The sequence below is a fragment of the Ammospiza caudacuta genome, chromosome 30 (genome assembly GCF_027887145.1).
Source record: "Ammospiza caudacuta isolate bAmmCau1 chromosome 30, bAmmCau1.pri, whole genome shotgun sequence".
Lineage (NCBI taxonomy): Eukaryota > Metazoa > Chordata > Aves > Passeriformes > Passerellidae > Ammospiza > Ammospiza caudacuta.
Genome location: NC_080622.1, coordinates 5,353,696 through 5,375,753, shown reverse-complemented (window position 1 = coordinate 5,375,753; position 22,058 = coordinate 5,353,696). Strand labels below are relative to the sequence as shown.

Here is a 22,058-nt window from a genome sequence, read left to right as displayed (position 1 = left end):
GTCACTGGTCCCTCTGTTTGCTGGTCACTGCTGGACACTGGTGGTCACTGCTGCACACAGGTCACTGTGAGTGCTGGACACTGGTGGTCACTGGTGGTCACTGGTGGTCACTGGGTGCCCCATCATTCCCACTCCCACCCCATCCCAGAGCTCCTCCTCAGCCTGATCCGGAGCCAGGGTGAAATCCCAAATCCCCAGTCCCCAATCCCAAATCCCCAGACAGCTCCTGGCCCTAATCCCGGCTGCTCCCGGTGATCCCGGCACTCCCGGTCCTGCGGAGCTCCCCGGGTGCTGCCAGTGGGGCCCTCCGTGCCTCAGTTTCCCCAGCTCCAACCTGAATCCTGCTGCCCTGTGGCCAAGGGGTCTCTGAATTCCAGAACCCCAGAATACTGGAATCCCAGAATCACAAAATCCCAGAACCTCAGACACCCAGAACTCCAGAATTCCAGAACACCAAACTACCAGAATTCCGAAATCTCGGATCCAAGAATCCCAGGATCCCAGAATGTCAGAATCCCAGAATGTCAGAATCCCAGAATTCCAGAACTCCAGAACCTCAGGAATCCAGAATCCTGGAAGCCCAGAATTCTTGAATTCCTGAGCCCCAAAATCCCAGAGTTCCAGAATCCCAGGATCCAAGAATCCAAAGATCTCAGGAACCCAGAATCCCGGAATCCCAGCAAGCCTGAGTTCCAGAACCTCCAAAATCCCAGAACCTCAGGAATCCAGAAACCTGGAACCCCAGAACTCCTGAATTTCTGAATTCCAGAACCCCAGGATCCCATAATTCCGGAATCCAAGGATCCCACAATTCCAGAACCCCCAAAATCCCAGAACCTCAGGAATCCAGAATCCTGGAACCCCAGAACTCCTGAATTCCAGAGCCCCAAAATCCCAGAACCTCAGGAATCCAGAAACCTGGAATCTCAGAATTCCTGAATTCCAGAACCCCAGGATCCCATAATTCCAGAATCCAAGGATCCCACAATTCCAGAACCCCAAAAATCCCAGAACCTCAGGAATCCAGAAACCTGGAATCTCAGAATCTCAGAATTCCTGAATTCCAGAACCCCAGGATCCCACAATTCCAGAACCCCCAAAATCCCAGAACCTCAGGAATCCAGAATCCTGGAACCCCAGAACTCCTGAATTCCAGAGCCCCAAAATCCCAGGACCCCAAAACCCCAGGATCCCGTAATTAAAGGATCCCACAATTCCAGAATCCCAGAATTTACGAGGTTGGAAAAGCCCACCAAGCCCAACCAGAATTCCAGGAACTCCTGGGACCCCTCCCAGGGCGGCCCCTCCAACCCCCCTGAGACCCTTCCCACAAAATTTGGGAATTTTGTGCCGCGATTCCCGAAATTGCTCTCCAGAGTCAGGAATTCCTCCCGAAATCCCCCTGAAATTCTGGAATTCTGGGATTTTGGAGAGAAAATTTAGGAATTGCGGCACAAAAAGGGACACAAAGCCCCTTTGTGGAGCAGCTCCGGGGTGTGGCTGTGCCTCGGGATGTTCCTCCCCTCCATTCCCTAATTAATCCCTGATTAATCCCCTAATTAATTCCCTAATTCCGCAAATCTCCTGCCTTTGTCTGGGGCTTTGTTCTGGGGACAGAGGCGGCACCCGGGGGACATCTGCCACCGCCACCGGGATTAGGGCACGCCCTCATCACCAATTAATCAATCGAAATTAATTAATTAATTAATTAAACCGCCTTAATGAATCCCCGGATCGACAATTAACCCGAACATCCCCGGCGGGGTGGACGGAGCCGTCCCAGACTGGAAAAATTTGGATTATCCCCCCTATTTTTTTTTTCCCCCATCAAACACCTCCAAGTTTGGAATGCGCGTTTTCCAAAATCCCTTCCCAAAATTCCCATTCTGGAATCCTGGAATTCTGGGATTTTGGGGTTCTGGCATCCTGGGATTCTGGGATTTTGTGGGTCCAGAATTCTGGGATTCTGGCATTCAGGAATTTTGGGATTTTTGGGTTATGGGATTCTGGGATTTTTGGGTTCTGGGATTCTGGGATTTTGTGGTTCTCGGGTCCTGGGATCTTTGGATTCTTGGATCCTGGGATTCTGGAATTCTGAAATTTTGGCGTCCCAAAATCCAGGAAACCTGGAATTCTGGGATTCTGGGATTTTGGGGTTCCAGAATCCCAGAATTCTGATATTCAGGAATTCTGGGATTCTGAGATTTCGTGGTTCTGGGGTCGGGGGATCTTTGGATTCCTGGATTTTGGGATTCTGGAATTCTGGGATTTTGGTGTTCTGAAATGCAGGAATTCTGGGATGTGGGGTTCTGGAATTCAGGAATTCTGGAATTCTGGGATTTTGGGGTTCTGGGATTCTGGGATTTTGGTGTTCCGGAAATGCAGGAATTCTGGGATGTGGGGTTCTGGAATTCTGGAATTCTGGGATTTTGGGGTTCTGGAATTCTGGGATTTTGGTGTTCCGGAATTCAGGAATTCTGGGATGTGGGGTTCTGGAATTCAGGAATTCAGGAATTCTGGGATTTGGGGTTCTGGAATTCAGGAATTCTGGAATCCTGGGATTTTGGGCTTCAGGAATTCTGGGATTTTGGGATTCCGGAATTCAGGAATTCTGAGATTTCATGGTTCTGGGGTCCGGGGATCGTTGAGTTCTTGGATCTTGGGGTTCTGGAATTCTGGGATTTTGGTGTTCCAGAATTCAGGAATTCTGGGATTTGGGATTCTGGAATTCTGGGATTTTGGGATTCCGGAATTCTGGGATTCTGAGATTTCGTGGTTCTGGGGTCCGGGGATATTTGAGTTCTTGGATCTCGGGATTCTGGAATTCTGGGATTCTGGGATTTTGGTGTTCCAGAATTCAGGAATCCTGGGATTTGGGATTCTGGAATTCTGGGATTTTGGGATTCCAGAATTCTGGGATTCTGAGATTTCGTGGTTCTGGGGTCCGGGGATCTTTGAGTTCTTGGATCTCGGGATTCTGGAATTCTGGGATTCTGGGATTTTGGTGTTCCGGAATTCTGGGATTTTGGGATTCTGGAGTTCAGGAATTCTGGGATTTTGGGGTCCCATCCCATCCCGACCCTTTTCCCAGCTCGGACACGGCTCCAGGATTTTATTTGGGGCTGGGGGAGGCGCAGCCGGGTCCCGGTTCCTCCGTTCCCCGGAGGGATTCGGGATTTTGGGGGGCGATTCGGGGACCCCCCGGCCGCCCGCGGTCTCCTGCTGCCACCTCCCGGCCCCGGGATCGAACGGAATTCCCGGGAATTTCGCTCCCTGCCGGCTCGGGAGCGCGGGATGGGGCTGCAAATCCCATAAAAACCGCGAGTCCAGAAAGCGGGGAGGGTTTGGGGCTGGAACGGGGATTTTGGGGCTGAAACGGGGAGGATTTTGGGACTAGAATGGTGAGAATTTGGGGGCTGGAATTAGATGGATTTATGAGGTGGAACGGGATGGATTTTGGGGTTGGAAACGGGAGGATTTTGGGGTTGGAACGAGAAGGAATTTTTGGGGATGGAACTGGGAGGATTTTGGGGCTGGAACAGGATGGATTTTGGGGTTGGAACCGGGAGGATTTTGAGGTTGAAACCGGGAAGATTTTGGGGTTGAAACCGGGAAGATTTTGGGGTTGAAACCGGGAGGATTTTGGGGTTGGAACGAGAAGGATTTTTTTGGAGTTGGAACAGGGATTTTGGGTTTGAAAAGTGCATTTCGGGGTTGGACATTCCTCCCCAAACCTCCCGGCCCTGCTGCTGCTGGGCTGCCCGAGCTGGGGACAGCGGAGCCACCGCGATGTCCCCAAGCGTCCCCGGCGCTCGCTGCAAAGGGAAAGCAAAACCCCCCAAAACACCCCAAAATTGCCCTCCCGGGGCGACTCAGATCAGTTCCCTGCGAGCTTTGGGGCTGAGAGCGCCGCGCTCCGGACACGTCCTTGTCCCCTCTGCCACAGGGGCGGCCGCAGGAGGAGGAGGAGGAGGAGGAAGGAGCCGGGGCAGAGGAAGGAGCCGGGGCAGAGGAAGTCCCCGGAGGGCGCTCGCAGCCCCGAGGGGTCCCGTCCCGGCTCCTCTCCGCGATGTCCCCGCGCGGGGGTCGCCGCTGTCCCCCCGCGCTGCTGGCGCTGCTGCTGGGCCTGGCCGGGAGCCGAGGTGAGGAGGGGGCGCGGGGGGGGGCGGGGGGGCTGCGGGAATTCGGGAATTCGGGAATTGCTGCGGGGATTCGGGAATTGCTGCGGGAATTGGGGAATTGCTGCGGCGATTGGGGAATTGCTGCGGGAATTGGGGAATTGCTGCGGGAATTGGGGAATTGCTGCGGGGAAAAGCCGGAGCGGCGCTCGGGGGGATGGAGAGGGGCTGGCTGCGGCTCCGGGGGGATTCTCCTCGCTCCTCTCAAGCCCCCATTGTCCGGCCAGAGCCGAATCGGGCCGGGCCGTGACGCGGGGCCGGTTCCCCTTCCTGGGCAGCGTTTGGGGTGCGGAGTTTGCCTGAAAGTCTCGACTTCTCTGTTCCCACAGTTTCTGAACCGCGGAGCCGGGACCTTTCCCCGTTCCCAGACTCTGATCCCTCTGCCGAACCAGCCCCGTTCGCTCTCCCGGGGTTTTGGGGCAGCTGGGGGTGACCCAGGGTCTTTTTTCCCCTGAAAGCGGCGATTTTGGGGTGTGGGGAGCAGAAAACCAGCGGGATTTGGGGGATGGATTGACCCTGGAGCATCTCCAGGTGCCTGGAGCATCCCCTGGCCACACCTTGGCAGATTTTGGTGTCATTTTCCTGACAGCTCCAGGGTTCGCAGAATCTCAGGATTTTTGAGGCTGGAAAAGAGCTCCGAGGTCACCAGGCTGGCACCAACCCCCTCCTGGTCCCCCAAAGTTCCAGAGATTCCCCGAACACCTCCAAGGATGGAGATCCAACCCTCCCCGAGCCGCTTCCACGGCCTTTTCACTTTTCCAGGCAGAATTTTCCCCAAAATTTCCAGTCCTGGTCCTGCCCCATTCCCGGGGATCAGATCCCAAATCCCCCCTGGGATCAGATCCCAAATCTCTCCTGGAAGACCCCAAATCCCCCCTGGACCCCCTTTTCTCCAGGCTGACCCCCTGAACCCCCCTGGCAGCTGCGGAGCATCAGGAAAGGACAATTCCCGAGTCCCGCAGGAATTCCGGCACCTGGAGCCGGGGGAAATCCCTTCCCGATCGCTCCCGCTGCCCCAGGGAAGGATTTCCCGCATTTCCCGAATTTTCCGAATTTCCAGAGCCCCGGGGGTGTCCCCGCACCTGCAGCTGTGCCCTGGAGCCCCCAGAAAAACTCTGGATGCAGAAAAACCCCTGGGATGGCTGGGATCCGCTCAGGAGGGTGGAAAGGGGGGATTTCGGGTGGATTTAGGTCGGATTTTGGGCAGATTTAGGGCAGATTTAGGGGCGCTGGGCCATGCACAGGAGCCCCCAGAGCCGCCCTGACCACACGGGGCCGCAGGAAGCGCCGTCGGCCCTCCGGATGTTCCGCGGGTTTTATTTTGGGGGCCTGCGGCATCCGGGGCTGCTCTGAGGAGAGAAAACCGAAATTGAGGGGAGAGGGGGCAGGGGGGGAAATTCACCCGGGTTGGGGAGGGGGAACGGGCGCTGGGAGGGTGTGGGGAGAGGGGAACCCATGGAAGGGGGAACGGACCCTGGCCAGTGTGGGAAACTGAGAAAAGAGGGGAAATTTGGGATAAAAAAGGGAACTTGACCAGTTTGGGGTAATGGGGAGAGAGAGGAACCCATGGAAAGGGGAATGGATCTTGACCAGTCTGGGATAATGGAAATTTGGGATGGGGAATGGACACAGAACCAGTCTGGGACAATGGAAATTTGGGATGGGGAATGGACACAGAACCAGTTTGGGATAATGGAAATTTGGGATGGGGAATGGACACAGAACCAGTCTGGGACAATGGGGAGAGGGGAAATTTTGGAATGGGGATGGGGAATGGACATAGAATCAGTCTGGAATAATGTGGAGAACATTGAACTTTTGGGATGGGAAATAGACACAGAACCAATGTGGGAAAACGGGGAGAGAGGGGAAATTTGGGATAAGAAATGGACCTTGACTAGTCTGGGAAAATGAGGAGAAAATTGAACTTTTGGGATGGGGAATGGACACTTGGCCAGTTTGGGATAATGAGGAGAGAGGGAAAATTTGGGAATGGGGAATGGACACACAACTTGTTTGGGAAAACGGCGAGAGAAGGGAAATTTTGGGAATGAGATGGAGAATAGACAGAACCAGTTTGGGATAATGGGGAGAGGGGAAATTTGGAATGGGGAATGGACACAGAACCAGTTTGGGACAATGTGGAGAAAATTGAAATTTTGGGATGGGGAATAGACACAGAACCAATTTGGGATAATGGGGAGAGAAGGGAAATTTTGGGAATGGGATGGGGAACAGATGCAAAACCAGTTTGGCGTGTGTGGAGAGAATGGAATTTTTGGGATGGGCATAGGGAATGGGCCCTGGGGCCAGGAGTGGACGCTGCAGGTGCGGCCCAGGGGTGGCCCCAGCAGTGACCGTGTCACCTCCGGAGCTGTGGAGCCTCTCATGGTGTCACAGTCTCACCTGGGGCTCCCCTGGCTCTGGTTTAGGATCCCCGGAATGCCAAAATCCGTCTGTGTCCCGCCCCGTGACCGCGGGAGGATCGCTGTGCCTGGTGCCGGAGAAAACCCTGCAGGAGTGGACAGAGATGCACTGGAAATGGGACATTAATTCAGGAAAGTTGCAGAAGATCCTGACAGCCCCCAAGGATGGAAGTGTCTCCTATCCCAGAGGTCCTTTCCACGGGAGAGTGAAATTCCATCCAGGAAACCTCTCCCTGTGCATCTCCCCTGTTCGCAGGGAGGATAACGGGGTCTATTGGGCCGAGTTCGAGAATTCGCGAGTGATTCCATCCCGGTGCATCCGAGTGTCCGTGTGGGGTGAGTGCCCGTGTCCCTGTGTCCTCCTGTCCCTCTATCTCCTGTCCCTCTGTCCCTTTGTCCCCCTGTCCCCCTCTCTGTCCCCTCTCACCCCGCTGTCCCCGCAGATCCCATCCCGCGGCCGGAGCTGAAATCCCAAATCCTGCAGCGGGATCGGGGCCGGTGCCACCTGTCCCTGCTCTGCTCCAGCCCCGGGAACGTCTCCTACAGCTGGGCCTGTGCCGGGGATGGCCCGGAGCCGGTCCCGGGGCAGATCCCGGGGCAGATCCCGGGGCAGATCCCGGGGCAGATCCCGGACAGCCCCTCCCGGCTGCTCCGGAGCCTCCCCGAGGGCGCGGATCCCCAAATCTGCCTCTGCAACGTCAGCAACCCCGCGGGGTGGAGCGCGGCCCGCATCGCCCTCACCTGCCCAGGTGAGCTCCCCGTGGGACCGGGGCGGGGCTGAGCATGCCGGGGTTTACAGGCCTTAAATGCGGAAAAAAATGGGGGAAAATACTAGGGAAAAATCGTTTATCTAGGTGGAAAATACTGGGTAAAAACCTGCTGGAATATACTAGGTGAAAACGGAAAATATGGAAAAGATTAGCTGGAAAATATTAGGTAAAAACCTGCTGAAATATATTAGGTGAAAATCGAAAATATGGAAAATATTGGCTGGAAAATATTGGGTAAAAACCTGCTGGACAATATTAGGTAAAAATAAAAAATATGGAAAATGTTAGGCAAAAACCTGCTGGAAAGTACTAGGTAAAAATAGAAAATATGGAAAATATTAGCTGGAAAATATTAGGTAAAAACCTGCTGGAAAATAATAGATAAAAATCGAAAATATGGAAATTATTAGCTGGAAAATCTGCTGGAAAATATTAGGTAGAAATAATGTATAAAGAAATAAATTATATAGTTTCTAATTTAATTGTTATGTGTAAGATACACAATTTTTGTGTATGTGTTCAATGTAAAATCTATACATATATATATAATAAATTCATACATAAAATATATACTTACATATATAATGTATACTGTTTATATAGTACACTTATTGATATATAAAATTTATGCTTATTTTTATATATAGAAATATACTTTATATAGATATAAAATATACTTATTTTTACATATAAAATCCATACTTATTTTCTCATATAGCACACTTATTTATCTGTAAAAAATGAACATTTATCTGTATAAAATCTACATGTATTTTTATATAAAATATGTAATTATATATATATATATATAATTGTACTTATTATTATTTTTTATACTTATTGAATGTTATTTTTAAAGCTGTAATTTTTTTACATATAAAACATAAAGGTATTCTTATACCTTTAATCCATATTTTTTTAATACATTTTTTATTCAATATAAGTGAAAAACATAAATTTTTATGATTAAGGGAATCCTGGGATGTTTTGGGTGGGAAGGGACCCCAAACCCCAGCCTGGTTCCAGGATTCTGGGATTCTTTTCCAGAAATTTCAGGGAATTTCAGCCTCTGGATGCTGCTGGCCGGGGCCGGGGCCGTGGGGCTGATCCTGCTCCTCGTGGGCTTCTGCTGCTGGTGGAGGAAGAGGAGGAAAAACTCCCGGGAAGGTTTGTCCGGAATGTCGGGGCAGGATCCCGAATTTGGGGGATCTGATCCCAAACTGGCCCTTGGAACCCCAAAATCTGGGAGTTCTGACCCTTGGAACCCCAAATTCAGGAATTCTGACCCCAAACCAACCCTTGGAACCCAATTTTGTGAATTCTGACCCCGCAGGGATCCCCGGAACCGCCCCGGAGCAGGCGCTGACCGTCTACGCCACGGTGGGAGAGAAGAAACGCCGCCAGGACCCCGTGAGTGCCGGGATTGTCCCTTCCCACCCCAAATCCGGGAATTCTGGGGTCGGACAAACCTCCCAAGGTCACCAAGTCCGCCCTGGGGCCGACCCCAGCCTGGTCACTCGGTGTCCGGTCACTCCTCGGACACTCCCAGGGCTGGGAACCCAAACCCTGGGCAGTTCCACGGCCTGACCACGCTGCCCATGGGGAAATCCCATCCAGGTGGGAATTTTGGGAGCCCCAAGCTGATCCTTTTAACCATTTCTGGCTTTATTTTGTGTCCCCAGGCCAGGACGGGCGAGGCCACCCAGGAAGGAGCCACCATCTACGCTGCGGTCACTCCCAGGACAGTGGTAGGGTCATTCCCATGGGATCCCCAGGCTGGATCCACTTTTAATCCCAAAATTTCCCAGTTTTTTTATCCCCAAAATTTCCCATTTTTTATCCCCAAAATTTCCCAATTTTTATCCCCAAAATTTCCCATTTTTATCCCTGAAATTTCCCATTTTTTATCCCCAATATTTCCCAGTTTTTTATATCCAAACTTTCCTGGTTTTTATCCCTGAAATTTCCCATTTTTTATCCCCAATATTTCCCAATTTTTTATATCCAATCTTTCCCATTTTTTATCCCTGAAATTTCCCATTTTTTATCCCCAAAATTTCCCATTTTTTAACCTCAAAATCTCTCATTTTTATGCCAAAATTTCCCATTTTTCGCACATCCTGACCCTTTTTCCCCACAGGAGCACCCCAGGCACCATGAGGAACCCGTGAACTTCACCATTTACTCCACGGTCCAGTTCGATCACGGGGTGAGGCTGTCCTGGAGTGTCCCCGAGCCTTGGGGACACCAAATCCGTGTGCTCTTGGGGACACCAAATCCGTGTCCCCCGAGGTTTTGGGATCCCGCTTTTCCCAATGGGAATTTTCCCCCTTTTTTCCCCACAGCCTTCATCCATCAAGAGGAAGAGGCTGGACCGATCTTTGGTCTCCACCGCCTACCTGGAGGTAATGGAGAATCCACTGGGTTTTTAGGGATCAAAAGAATCCCCAAAATGCCCCAAAATGTCCCAAATCCCACCCATTTCCTTGCAGGATAACGGGGGTTACAGGCGCTTGGGGTTCCCAAATCCCGCCGACCACCAGCGCCCCTGAAACCCCAGAATTCCCATCCCGGTGGAATTCTCCTCCTGGAAACTCCAGAGGCCACCGGGACCCATGGAATAGAAATATCCAGAAATATCCAGAAATTCGGGCTTTTCCACCCAAGGTTCAACCCCCGGCTGCGCCTCGGAGCGAAGATTTGGGGATGGAAAAGTCCGGAAGGGATGGATTTGGGATTGGGCAGGCGGGATGGGCAGGGTGGGAATTCTGTGGGGATTTTAGCGTTTGGAAATTTGACAATTCTTTATTTTTTATTTTTCTTGATGAAGAGCGTGAAGAGGTTTGGGTTCACCAATCCGAGTTTTTGGCCAACGCACCAACTTTGGGGTGGGTTTGGTGCTGGCGCTCACTGGAGTTGTTTGCTTGTTTCCCGCTGAGGGATTTGGATTGGGAGGAGGAGGTGGGCAAAAAAAGGCTCAAAACTTTAAAAGGTTATAAAAAAATCTTTATTAATTGAGTTAAAAATAAAATAATAAGAAAATCAGAATAAACCTTTGGATTGCTTATTCCCCAGCCCCTCACCACCGTTTTTTCTTTCCCACTGTCAACGTAAAGAGTCCCAAAAGCTGGGACTTTCAGTCAATTTATAAACTCAAAATATCCTTTCTTCATTCTCTTGGGTAGACGAGTCTCTCCTGCCATGCCATGGAGACGTCTCCACAAGAAACCATTATTTCCTGGCTTTTAATTTTAATTTTAATTGTAATTTCCATGAAATGAACAAAGTCCATTGCAAGACAGCCGTGGTTGCATGGTCCGGCCGTGAGGATTTTGGCCGGACAATCTCGGCCTCATGGTCACTCTGGATTTTGGGGCCACCTCCAATGCTGGCCCCATGGACAGTCCTGGTGGCCCCATGCCAACCTGGCCGCATGGAGCCGGTCAGTAACCCGTCCCCAGGCCAGAGGAAAAAGAGATTTTCTTGGGCTTTGTTGGTTTGTCAAAAATCTGCTTTTCCACAGAGGCGTGGTCAACTCCTCCCCGTGGTGTCAATCTGCAAATCCAGCCAGGTGATTGGCTCTTCAGACCTCACCAGCGGATTGGCTCCGCCCCACAGGGAACCAATCCCTGGGCTCTCGTCCAGCTAAAAACCTGTCAAGATAAAGTCAGGAGAGCCCCAAATATGCCCCAAATCCACCCCAAATCAGCCTCAAATCCAGCCTCAAATCCACCCCAAATCAGAACCCCAAATCCACCCCAAATCCACCCAAATCCACCCAAATCTGCCCAAATCCACCCCACCCTGACTCTGTCCCCCTTCCAGGTCCCACCTCCTGCTCCCCAGGGCCCCAGGGATGGTTTTCCATGCTCACCTCTGGATTTACAGTAGGACACAAGGAAAATCGATAAAAGCGACGCGATTTCAACCCCGGCCACGACGCCGATCCTGATCCAGCTGCTGGAGCGGGCGCCTGGAAAAGGAAGAAGATCCCGAAATAAATCTGGCTCTTCCTGGCATTGGGGCAGAGGGGATTTGGCCTCAAATCCCGCCCTGATCCCTCATTCCAGGGGATCTCACTCCAAGCCAGGGCAGAGGCGGCGCTCTCAGGGGATCAGGATCAGCCCATCCCAGCCCCAAATTTCAGCTTTTCCTGCTCTCAGGGGATCAGGATCAGCCCATCCCAACCCCAAATCTCAGCTTTTCCTGCTCTCAGGGGATCAGGATCAGCCCATCCCAAACCCAAATCCCAGCTTTTCCTGCTCTCAGGGGATCAGGATCAGCCCATCCCAACCCCAACATTCCCATGTTCCTCAGAAGATCGGGATCAGCCCGGCCCACCTTTCCCCACCTGTCCCCGGCTCTCACCTGTGCAGAGCTCCCCGAGGTTGGTGATGGTGACGCTCTCATTGCTGACGGGGTTCCGTGCCGTGCACGTCAGCGGCTCCAGCCCATCCTGGGATGTTTCGTTCACCAGCAGCACCACGGAGCTGCCGTACCTGTTCTGATCCCCCACCCTCCAGGTGTAGGAGACGTTCCCGAGGCCGGTGCTGGGTGTGGAGCAGTGCAGGGAGGAGCTGCAGCTCCCACCCGAGCAGTTGTGGGCCTCGCAGGTCACCGTGGGCTCTGCCAGCTCCCCTGCGGGCACCGCGGTGTCACAAATGTCTCTTTTAGTGTAAAAAACCCAAAACAGCACTAAAAGCACCCCCAAAACAGCACTGAAAGCACCCCCAAACAGCACTAACAGCACCCCCAAAACGGCACTAGAAGCACCCCAAAACAGCACCAAAAGCACTCCCAAAACAGCATTAAAAGCACCCCAAAACAGCATTAAAAGCACCCCCAAACAGCACTAAAAGCACCCCCAAACAGCACTAACAGCACCCCCAAAACGGCACTAGAAGCACCCCAAAACAGCACTAACAGCACCTACTGAACACCTGCAGGGTGAAGGTGGATCTTTTTCCCTTGATTGTTACAGAGTAGGTCCCGGCATCCTCCATCCTCAGCTGGGAGATGGTGAGCGCATGGCCTCTCTCAGAGACGGCAAAACGGGTTTTGAATTCCTCTTTATGAAATAAGGGTCGAGGAGGATTCTCAAATGCCACAGTCATTATTGGATCATTCCCAAAATTCCAGAATGCGGGACTTTCATCTGGGTTGTGGGTGCGGAAGGTCACGGACTTGCCCAGGACCCCGTTCACCTCCTTGGTGTCACTGGCGCTCACTGGGGAGAGAAAATGGGGAGAGAACTTGGGATGGAGGTGGGATGGAGGTGGGGGGAATGTAGGATGAAGGTGGGCTCAGGGTGGGATGGAGGTGGGATGGAGATCAGTTGAAGGGGAGATGGTGGTGGGATGAAGTTGGGGTGAAGGAGTGCTGAGTGTGGGATGAGGATGGGCTGAAGCTACACAGAAGATGGGATGAAAGGGGGAAATGAAGGTGGCATGAAAAGCCGGGATCAAGGTGGGACCAAGGATGGATGAAGTTGCAGAACCCAGAGCATGAAGCCCATCAGGGCTGAGGGTTTTTGAGGGCTCATGGGGGGCTCATGGAAGGGTCCCTGGGTGAAGGAAGAGCACGAGGGCACCCCCAGGCCGAGCCCGGAGGAGAACTGAAAGGGAAAGGAGAACGAGGAGTTGGAGACAGCCTGGCCCTGGACACTGCCAGGGGTGCATGGGGCAGCTCCACCACGGCTTCTCCAGGCTGACCACTGCCTGTGGCCACAGGGAAGGGAACTTTGGAACGGTGGACTCGCTCCAACAGTTCAATGAAATTCTCATGTTGGGGGCACCAGACCTGGTGGGATCTGGCAATTCCAGGTGGGATCTCACCATTCCAGGTGGGACCTCACCATTCCAGCAACAAGAACCCTCCACCCTCCTTTGGATGCAGCCCAGGACAAGGTCCAGGATCCCTCTGGACCCATCCCTTCCCTCCAGTGACCACACCAAGTCCTTGGGTCACCAATTTGAGGAGGAAGGAGCTGTTTTTGTTATTTTCGCAACTTCCCATTTCCAATGAACCGTGTCACACAATTTATACCGGGAATTGAATTCTCTATCCCAGTTTTCCTAACAGGCAACTGATCCTGGCCCAGCCCCGAGGTCGGGCTCGGAATTTCTGTCTCCCTCAGCCTCAGGCACCCCTGGGACATGGACAGAGGAACCCGTGGAAAGAAAAAGCTGCTGGAGGAGATAAACTCACAGGAATAACGAAACCACGGGATGGTTCACACGATAAACCCCCCTCAGAGCGGGCAAGGGCTGAACCTTGCCCAATTTCCCTCTTTTCAGCCAAAAAACACCCCAAGATGGGACCCCCAAAAACAGGGAGGCAACGTGGAGAGGAGCAGGAGCTGAAGGCAGAGCAGGATGTCTGGAGAACATCTGGAACAGAGGTTGGATCAGAGGTGGACACCAGAGATGGACACAGAGATGGGTACCAGGGATGGACACCAGAAATGGACACAGAGATGGACACAGAGATGGGTACCAGAGATGGACACCAGGGATGGACCCCAGAGATGGACACCAGAGATGGACACAGAGATGGGCACCAGGGATGGACCCCAGAGATGGACACCAGAGATGGGCACAGAGATGGACACCAAAGATGGACACAGAGATGGGCATCAGCCCGCTACCAGCAGGAGCTCCATGGCAGCCCTGGATTCCAACACTGAGCACGAATCCACGCTGTGGAGCTGCTCTGGTGCTCCCAGCCATCCCTCGAACCCAAAAACCCCAAAAACCCCAAAACCACCCCAAGATCTCCTTCCCAGGGGACCTTGCACTCACTGGTTTGGTGGAGCAGCATGAAGGTGACGAGATGAGGGATCCAAAACACATCCATGGATGTCCAGAAATTGAGCGGATTTTGGGGCACCAGCAGGCAAAAATTTGAGCCAGAAAGAGGAAGAAGAAGAAGTGCCCTTGTGGCTTTTCAGCATAGAGGTGGAGGGGAGGTGGCTTTGGATGTGGTTTGTGACGAAAATAAAACATCAAGGAGGGACAATTCACGCTCACACGGAAACCTGAGGTGTTTAAAAGAAAACCACTCTGTTTTCAAGGAAAAAGGAGGAAACTCGAGGCGTTTAAAACAGAGCCCAACTCCGTTCCCAAGGAAAGATGAGGATGGGACCAAGAGTGTCATGGTGGCCGTGTGCGACAAATGGCTCAGGTGCTCAGTGGGGACCAGCCTGGAGAGCGTTATCCCAGAGAATGTCATGGTGCCCATGGAATTGGTGTCCATGGATTGGGGCCTCCAGAGCATCCCTGAGGAGCGAGGCTGAGCCCAAATCATGGAATGGTTTGGGTGGGAAGGGGCCTTGAAGCTCATCCCATGGGTAGGGACAGCTCCCACCAGCCCAGACTGCTCCAAGCCCTGTCCAGCCTGGCCTTGGACACTCCCAGGGATGGAGAATCCGTGGAACAACCTCAGTGAGGGAAAGATTGATCCCTGAAATCCCATCTAAATCAACCCAGGGAATCCTGAAATGGTTTAGGGTGGAAAGGAACCTGAAATTCCCAAAAAATCCCACCCCAGTTCCATGGGCAGGGACCATCCCCTATCCCAGGTGGGTCCAGCCTGGCCTTGGACACTCCCAGGGATGGGGAATCCATGGAATCACCTGGAACCCTCACAGGGAACAATTCCACCCCAAAATCCCACCCAAATCCCAGCCCCTGTCCCCCGGACCCCATTCCCCCTTTTCTGGGGAAAATTCCTGTGAAAATTCTCCTTCCATTTGTCCTGAAGCCCCCCCAGGTCCTGCAAGGCCACAGTGAGGTCACCCCAGAACTTCCCCTCTCCAGCTGAACAGCGGAACTTTTTGGGGCTGGAAAGTGCACAGCCCCGTTTTCCCAGGATTTTGGGGCAGCTGGTGGTGACCCGGGGTCTTTTTTCCCCCTAAAAGCAGCGATTTTGGAGTGTGGGGAGCAGAAAACCAGCGGGGTTCGGGAGATGGATCGCAGCTCCAGCCCCTCCTCATCCCAAAGGACGAGCGCGGATGCCTCCGTCGGCGCGCTCTAATTTATTCTAACGACCCTCATTTGCATACCGGGGTTAATTCGCAGCCCTCCAATCGCCGTTCCCGTCCCTCCCCTCCCGGTTTTGGTGTCACCGCAGCCAAGGCGACACCGGAGGGGACGGGGACGGCCCCGGGCCGGCCCCAAGTGGGTCAGGGCGCAGCGGGGGTCGCGGGGGTCCCTTTGTTCCCCTTTGTTCCCCTTTGTTCCACTTTGCTCGCCGTCCCCCGCCCGTGGGAAGACGCCGAGGGCCGTTTGTCCCCAGCCAGGGGACAGCGAGGGGACAGCGGGGGTGGCCCGAGTGTGGCCGGGCGGGGGAGGGAGGAATCGGGGCTGGAATTGTGGAATTGTGGAATTCCGGCCCCTCCTCGGCGGCGTCGGGAGCGGCGACCCCGGGAAATCCCGCGGGGATGGGGGAGAATCCCTGGAGGGAGCTGGGGTCGAGCGCGCCTGGACATTGGTGGTCATCTGGTGTCCATCTGGTGTCCATCTGGTGTCCATCTGGTGTCCATCTGGTGTCCATCCAGTGGCCATCCAAGGGATTCCTTGGACACCTCCAGGGATGGGGATCCAGCCCTCCCTGAGCCCCTTCCGACGCTTCCCAACCCTTTTTCCATGGAAAAACCATCCCAAATCTCCATCCCTGGCACAGCTCGAGGCCGTTCCCTCTTGTCCTGCCCCATTCCCTGGGATCAGATCCCAAATCCGCCCTGGCAGATCCCAAATCCCCCTTGGCTGCCTCCAGGCTTTGGGGTCACTCTGGTCACTCACAGTGACCCTTGGGGTCGGTGTCCCATTGACCATCAGGTCATTGGGGTGGTCCTGGATGGATTTGGGGAGATTTGAGGCATTTTGGGGAGCCTGGGTAGATTTTAGGGTGATTTTATGGATTTGGGGGGATCTGGGTAGGTTTTGGAGGGGATTTGAGGGACTTTGAGGGGTCCCAGGCGGTTTTTGTTGAGGATTTGATGGATTTGGGGGATCTGGGTAGCTTTTGTTGAGGATTTGAGGGGCTTTGGGGTCCCTGCGGTGGGGATTTGGGGGATCCATGGGGGGCTGCGTCTCTGTGAGTCTCAGGGGCCGTTCGTAGTGCCCTGATAGCCTCATGTCCCACCCCGAGCTGCGGTTGTGGGCCCGGAAGAGGAACAGGAACCTCCATCACGTGGTTTCTCCGCCTGCTTTCAGAACCCCCCCAGCCCCAGGTTTTGGGGAGTCTGGGGGGTTCCAGCCTTGGGGGTCCTTGGGGAGCAGCTGCCCCGTGAGGGGGGTCCCAACTCGAGGGGTGTCCCACCCTGGGTCCAGCCGTGTCCCACCCTCGGTGAGGTGACGCTGGTGACAGAAAATGGCGCCGGCGCTGGAGCTGAACCTCCTCCTCTTCCTCCTCTTCACCACGCCAGGTACGGGGCTGGATGAGGGGCTGGGGTGGCCATGTGGCTTTGGGGACAGTTGGGGACCTTGTGGCGAACCCACCCTGTCCCCACAAGGTGCCACCACCGGGTCCCTCCAACGGGAGCCACCGCGCCCTGGGGGGATGGACCGTCCCCACATGGAGTCCCAACAAATTGGAAAGTTTTGGGAATTTGGGGCGGGAAAATTCAAAATTCTGGTCCTGCCCCCTCTTCATGCAAAGGGCTCCAGAAAGGGCGGAGTTATTTCAAGTTTATTTTTAATATTTGAGTTATTTCCATTTTGAACGCGTCTGGAATTCCAAGTGGGATGAGACCTGGGGAAGGACGACCAACCCAACTCCACCATCCCCAATTTTTTTTTGGCAGCCCGGGCACAAGAACCCCAGCCCTTGGAGGTGGCCGGAGCCGTGGGCGGGGTGGCACTTCTGAACCCCCAAACGCCCCAAAATCCCTCAGAATACTCCCAAATCCACTGGCGATGGCAAAAACTGAGGATCGCCAGCCTGAAGAGGGGGGAGCAGCCCAGGTACCCCCAGACCCGCTTTGAGGGACGCCTGGAGCTCCTGGAGAACGGAATCCTCAGAATGAGCAACCTGAGCCTCGGGGACAGCGGCGAGTTCCGGCTGTACCTGGAGGATGACACGGGCAGGGAGAGCGTCCAGAGGGTCCTGCTGAGGGTCTACGGTGAGTCTGGGAACAGGGGATTGTCCCAGGGGGTGCTGGGGACATTGTGATGGCCTGGGAGTTGTTCCAGAGCTTCCAGAAGGTTCTGCTGAGGGTCTATGGTGAGTCTGGGGACAGGGAATTGTCCCAGAGCCCCATGGGTGGGTTGGGGACATTGTGGTGTCCTGGGCATTGTCCCAGAGCTCCAGAGGGTCCAGCTGAGCATCTACGGTGAGTCTGGGGACAGGAGATTGTCCCAGAGTGCCACGGAGGGTTTGAGGATTGTCCCAGAGCATCCAGAGGGTCCTGCTGAGGGTCTATGGTGAGTCTGGGGACAGGGGATTGTCCCAGGGGGAGTTGGAGACATTGTGATGGCCTGGGGGTTGTCCCAGAACTCCAGAGGGTTTGGGGATCATCCCAGAGTGTCCAGAAGGTCCTGCTGAGCATCTACGGTGAGTCTGGGGACAGGGGATTGTCCCAGAGCCCCATGGGTGGGTTGGGGACATTGTGGTGTCCTGGACATTGTCCCAGAGTATCCAGAGGGTCCTGCTGAAGGTCTACGGCGAGTCTGGGGACAGGGGATTGTCCCAGGGGGTGCTGGGGACGTTGTGATGGCCTGGGCATTATCTCGGAGCTCCAGGAGGATGTTCTGACATCCTGGGGGTTGTCCCACTGTCCCACAGGGACGCTGTGAGACCCTGGGGTTGTCCAAGAGCCTCATGGGGGCGTCGTGACTTCCTGGGGGTTGTCCCAGAGCTCCACAGGGGTTTGGGCACATTGTGGTGTCCTGGGGGATGTCCCACTGCCCCACAGGGACTTTGTGACTTCCTGGTTGTCCAAGAGCCTCATGGGGGCATCGCGACATCTTGGGGGTTGTCCCAGAGCTCCATGGGGACGTTGTGCCACCCTGGGCACTGTCCCACAGCTCCAGGAGGACCTGGTGCCATCCTGGTTGTCCAAGAACCTCATGAGGACAGTGTGACATCCTGGGGGTTGTCCCAGAGCTCCGTGGGGACTCTGTGCCACCCTGGGCACTGTCCCAGAGCTCCATGGGGACTCTGTGCCACCCTGGGCACTGTCCCAGAGCTCCATGGGGACTCTGTGCAACCCTGGCCTCTCCTGCAGACCTGGTCCCCAAGCCCCACGTGACGGCCACCACCAACGGCGACCCCCAGGTGTGCAACACCACCCTGAGCTGCTCCGTGGCCCTCCAAGGGGTCACCTACGAGTGGATCCCACCCCAGAAGGCCCCGATGAAGCAGGGCCCCGTCCTGGAGGTCTCCATCAACCCCGCGGTGGAAACCTACGTGTGCAAGGTCAGCAACCCCGTGTCCTCCAGCAACGCCTCGCTGACCTTGCGGCGGCCCTGCAGCTGGACAGGTACGGCCACGGCCGGACACGGCCCCGGCCAGGGCTGGCCTGGCCTTTGGGGGGTCCCCAGAGGAGTTTGGGGGGGATCTGGGGACTTTCAGAGCGATCCCATGGAACTGTTGGGGTTGGGAAGGAGCTCCGAGGTCGTCGGTCCAATGTGGGGCTGACCCCTCATCCAGAGGGATCTCCAGGGGTTCCTCAGACGCCTCCAGGGGTGGACACCCCGAACCTCCCTGGGGCTGACGCCATCCAACGTGAGACTGACCCCTTCTGGCCATCCAGAGGGATCTCCAGGGGTTCCTCAGACACCTCCAGGGATGGACACCCCGAACCTCCCTGAGCCCCTTCCAAAGCCTTTTCCCCATTTCCAGGAGGAATTTCCCCAAATTTCCCACCCTGAACCTCCCCTGGCACAGCTCGAGCCCATTCCTCTGTCCTGATTTTTGGATTCCACCCTAAAATTGACTCCGCTGTGGTGTTGGAAGATCCCTGAACCCCAAAACTGACCCCAGAAGGACTCTGGAGGTCCCAACACCCTAAAAATGACCCCATGGGTCCCTGAACCCAAAAAATCGGTCTGTGAGGGGTCAGGGGGTCCCTGTGCCCCCCAAAATGATCTCTGGGAGCAGATCCCAGTCCCAAGGTGGGTCCCAGGGCTGGGGGATCCCTTTTCCCTCCTCCCGTGGGTTTGGGGTGGGATTTGGGACCCTCCTGGAGCTCCTGGATCCCTCCTGGGTTTGGGAGGGATTTGGGGCCATCCTGGAGCTCCTGGATCCCTCCTGGCTTTGGGGTGGGATCTGGGGACCCTCCTGGAGCTCCTGGATCCCTCCTGGGTTTGGGAGGGATTTGGGGCCATCCTGGAGCTCCTGGATCCCTCCTGGGTTTGGGGAGGGATTTGGGACCATCCTGGAGCTCCTGGATCTGCCTCCAGATGAATCCTCCTCATCCTCCACCCACACCACGCCCAACGCCCTGGTGGCCCTGGGACACCTCGTCCTCCTCTTCCTCCTGCTCGCCGTGGCTTGAGGACCCCGCGGGCGGCACCTCCGGTCACCTCCTCACCTTCCACCACCACGGGACCAAGATGCGGATGAAGATCCCGAAATCCTCCGGGCGCGGAAAAACCGCGGGCGCGCGAGGGAACGGGATCAGCGGGATCGTCCAGTTTGGGGTTCATCTGGAAATCCTCCTCTTCCTCATCCCCAAATCTGTGGGGAGACCCGATCTGAGCCTTTCCCGGGGTTCCCTGGGATTTTGGGGGATCCCCCTTTTGTTGGGATGGCCTCTGGTGCTCCCTGCCAGGGAGGGCTTGGGGTCGGTTTTGGATTTCCCAAATGTTTCTTTGCACATTAAATCCCATCCTGGACACCACATTTTGCTTTATTTTATTTTAATTTCCCATTAAATTCCATCCTGGACACCACATTTTATTTTATTTTATTTTATTTTATTTTATTTTATTTTATTTTATTTTATTTTATTTTATTTTATTTTATTTTATCTTATTTTATTTTATTTTATAATTTCCCAATTAATTCCATCCTGGACACCACATCTTTGGGATTTTCTGGATTTTTCCCTGGCCTGGGACATCCCACGGCTCAGGGATCGGAGATGTTTCCCCCCAGCCCCATTTTTGGGGACAAAATCCCTTCTTTTGTCCCCCAGAGTGGGATTTGACTCTGGAGGGTGGGACACGGATCCAGCGGGGTGGGAAGAAACCTTGGGAATGACAGAGATGATCCCTCAGCCTCAAATAAAAAACCTGGAAAAGTCTGGGACAATTCCAGCTCCGCCAACCCAGCCCAAAAAAGGGGAAAATCGAGGATTTCACCTCCATAAATCCCAAAAAGTTCTACTTTGGGCAAAAATTCCCAAAGATTCCTTGGGACCATCCAAGGGTCCACGGGGACCTCCTTGGAAAATTCCAGCCCCACCTGAGGAGCGGCTCGGGACAATTCCTGCTCCTTGGGTGATGATTTTAACACCAAAGTTGATTTTTCCAGTGAATTTCCCCCCTTGGAAATATTTTTCTGGGGTCTTGGTCCATTCCCATGTGGAGATTTCGATCTTTTATTCCACTTATAAAATCCAGGAAGTCAAAAAAACCTCTGGAAATTAATAAACATTCATCCTGCTGCTGAGTTTCCAGCTAGAAAATTCCGGGATGAGTTGATGGGGAGAAGAAAGGATTTGGGATCATTGTTTCCACTTAAAAGAGGTTTTTCCCACCATTTTTAGTTCCTTGTTCCCGAAAATGCTTCCCCAAAGGAATTTTCCTCTGGATGATTTCGCTTCATTAATTTTTCCCTGCCCGATGCCAGCCAATCCCAGGTGGGGAAAACTGTGGGTTTTTGGTGGGGATTTTTTGGCTTTTCTGGACCATTTCCAGGTTAAAAAATTTACTTTTGGGACCTGGGGGCTGAACAGGTGGAGAAATCCATGGAGAAATCCAGCCTGGCCGTGGGAATTCCAGGTGGGATTTGTGCCTCTAAAAACATCCCAAAACCCCCAAAAATAACCCCAAAATAGCCCCAAACACCCCAAGACCAACAACTTTGCCACGCCAAAATCCTTCCAAGCTCCCATTCCAGAAGTTTCCAGGACTCCACCGCTGTTTTTCCCGGATTAATTCATCCCGCGATTTCCCGTCTGTATTTTTTCTGTAAAAGTCTGATTTTTGAGAAATGGTGGCTTTGGGTTTTTACCTATCAGGTGCTTTCTGAGCAAGGAAGGAGGAGGAGCCTCCCAGGAGGTTCCGGGTGGGTTTTTTTGGGTGGTTTTGGGTTTTTTTTGTCATTCAAAAATCATTTCCCGGCAGCAAAACCTCGGGGAAAACTCTGAGTTGGGCGTCCCTGGAGAGCAGCGGGATGTGATCCAGTCCCAGGATTTGGTTTGGGTTAAAATCCTGGAATTTTCATCCCTGGAGGTGTCCATGGAACAGCAAGGTGGGACTTGGTGACATCTTGGATTGTTGGATCCCAGAGCTCTTCTCCAGCCTCAGGGATCCTGGAATTCCCTCTCCATCCACACCCTGAAAATTGGGAAAAGTGGCGAAATTTGGAGAAAGAAAAAGGCAAAAACCTCGGATTTCAAAGCTTTTCAACCAAAACCAGTCAGGATTTTCCAGCAGCAGATCCATGACTGGATTTCCCCGGCCTTTCCCAGCCTTTCCACCAGGAAGGACCATCCCCACACCCAGCTGATCCCA

At 53.9% G+C, this 22,058-nt stretch overlaps 2 protein-coding genes across 2 annotated transcripts; both read left to right on the top strand.

Moving 5' to 3' along the window:
• Positions 1–4,069: 4,069 nt before the first annotated feature.
• On the top strand, positions 4,070–10,079 carry LOC131569502 (CD48 antigen-like). The gene is made up of 9 exons (XM_058821711.1): positions 4,070–4,142; positions 6,611–6,940; positions 7,048–7,353; positions 8,422–8,541; positions 8,708–8,784; positions 9,057–9,122; positions 9,515–9,583; positions 9,720–9,779; positions 9,867–10,079. The coding sequence occupies exons 1-9, from the start codon at positions 4,070–4,072 to the stop codon at positions 9,924–9,926; spliced, it is 1,161 nt and encodes a 386-aa protein (XP_058677694.1). The 3' UTR covers positions 9,927–10,079.
• Positions 10,080–16,581: 6,502 nt separating this feature from the next.
• LOC131569644 (CD48 antigen-like) lies at positions 16,582–20,191 on the top strand. The gene is made up of 4 exons (XM_058821885.1): positions 16,582–16,801; positions 17,180–17,497; positions 18,602–18,856; positions 19,779–20,191. Exons 1-4 carry the CDS (start codon positions 16,747–16,749, stop codon positions 19,871–19,873), a joined length of 723 nt encoding a protein of 240 aa, XP_058677868.1. The 5' UTR covers positions 16,582–16,746; the 3' UTR covers positions 19,874–20,191.
• Positions 20,192–22,058: the final 1,867 nt, after the last annotated feature.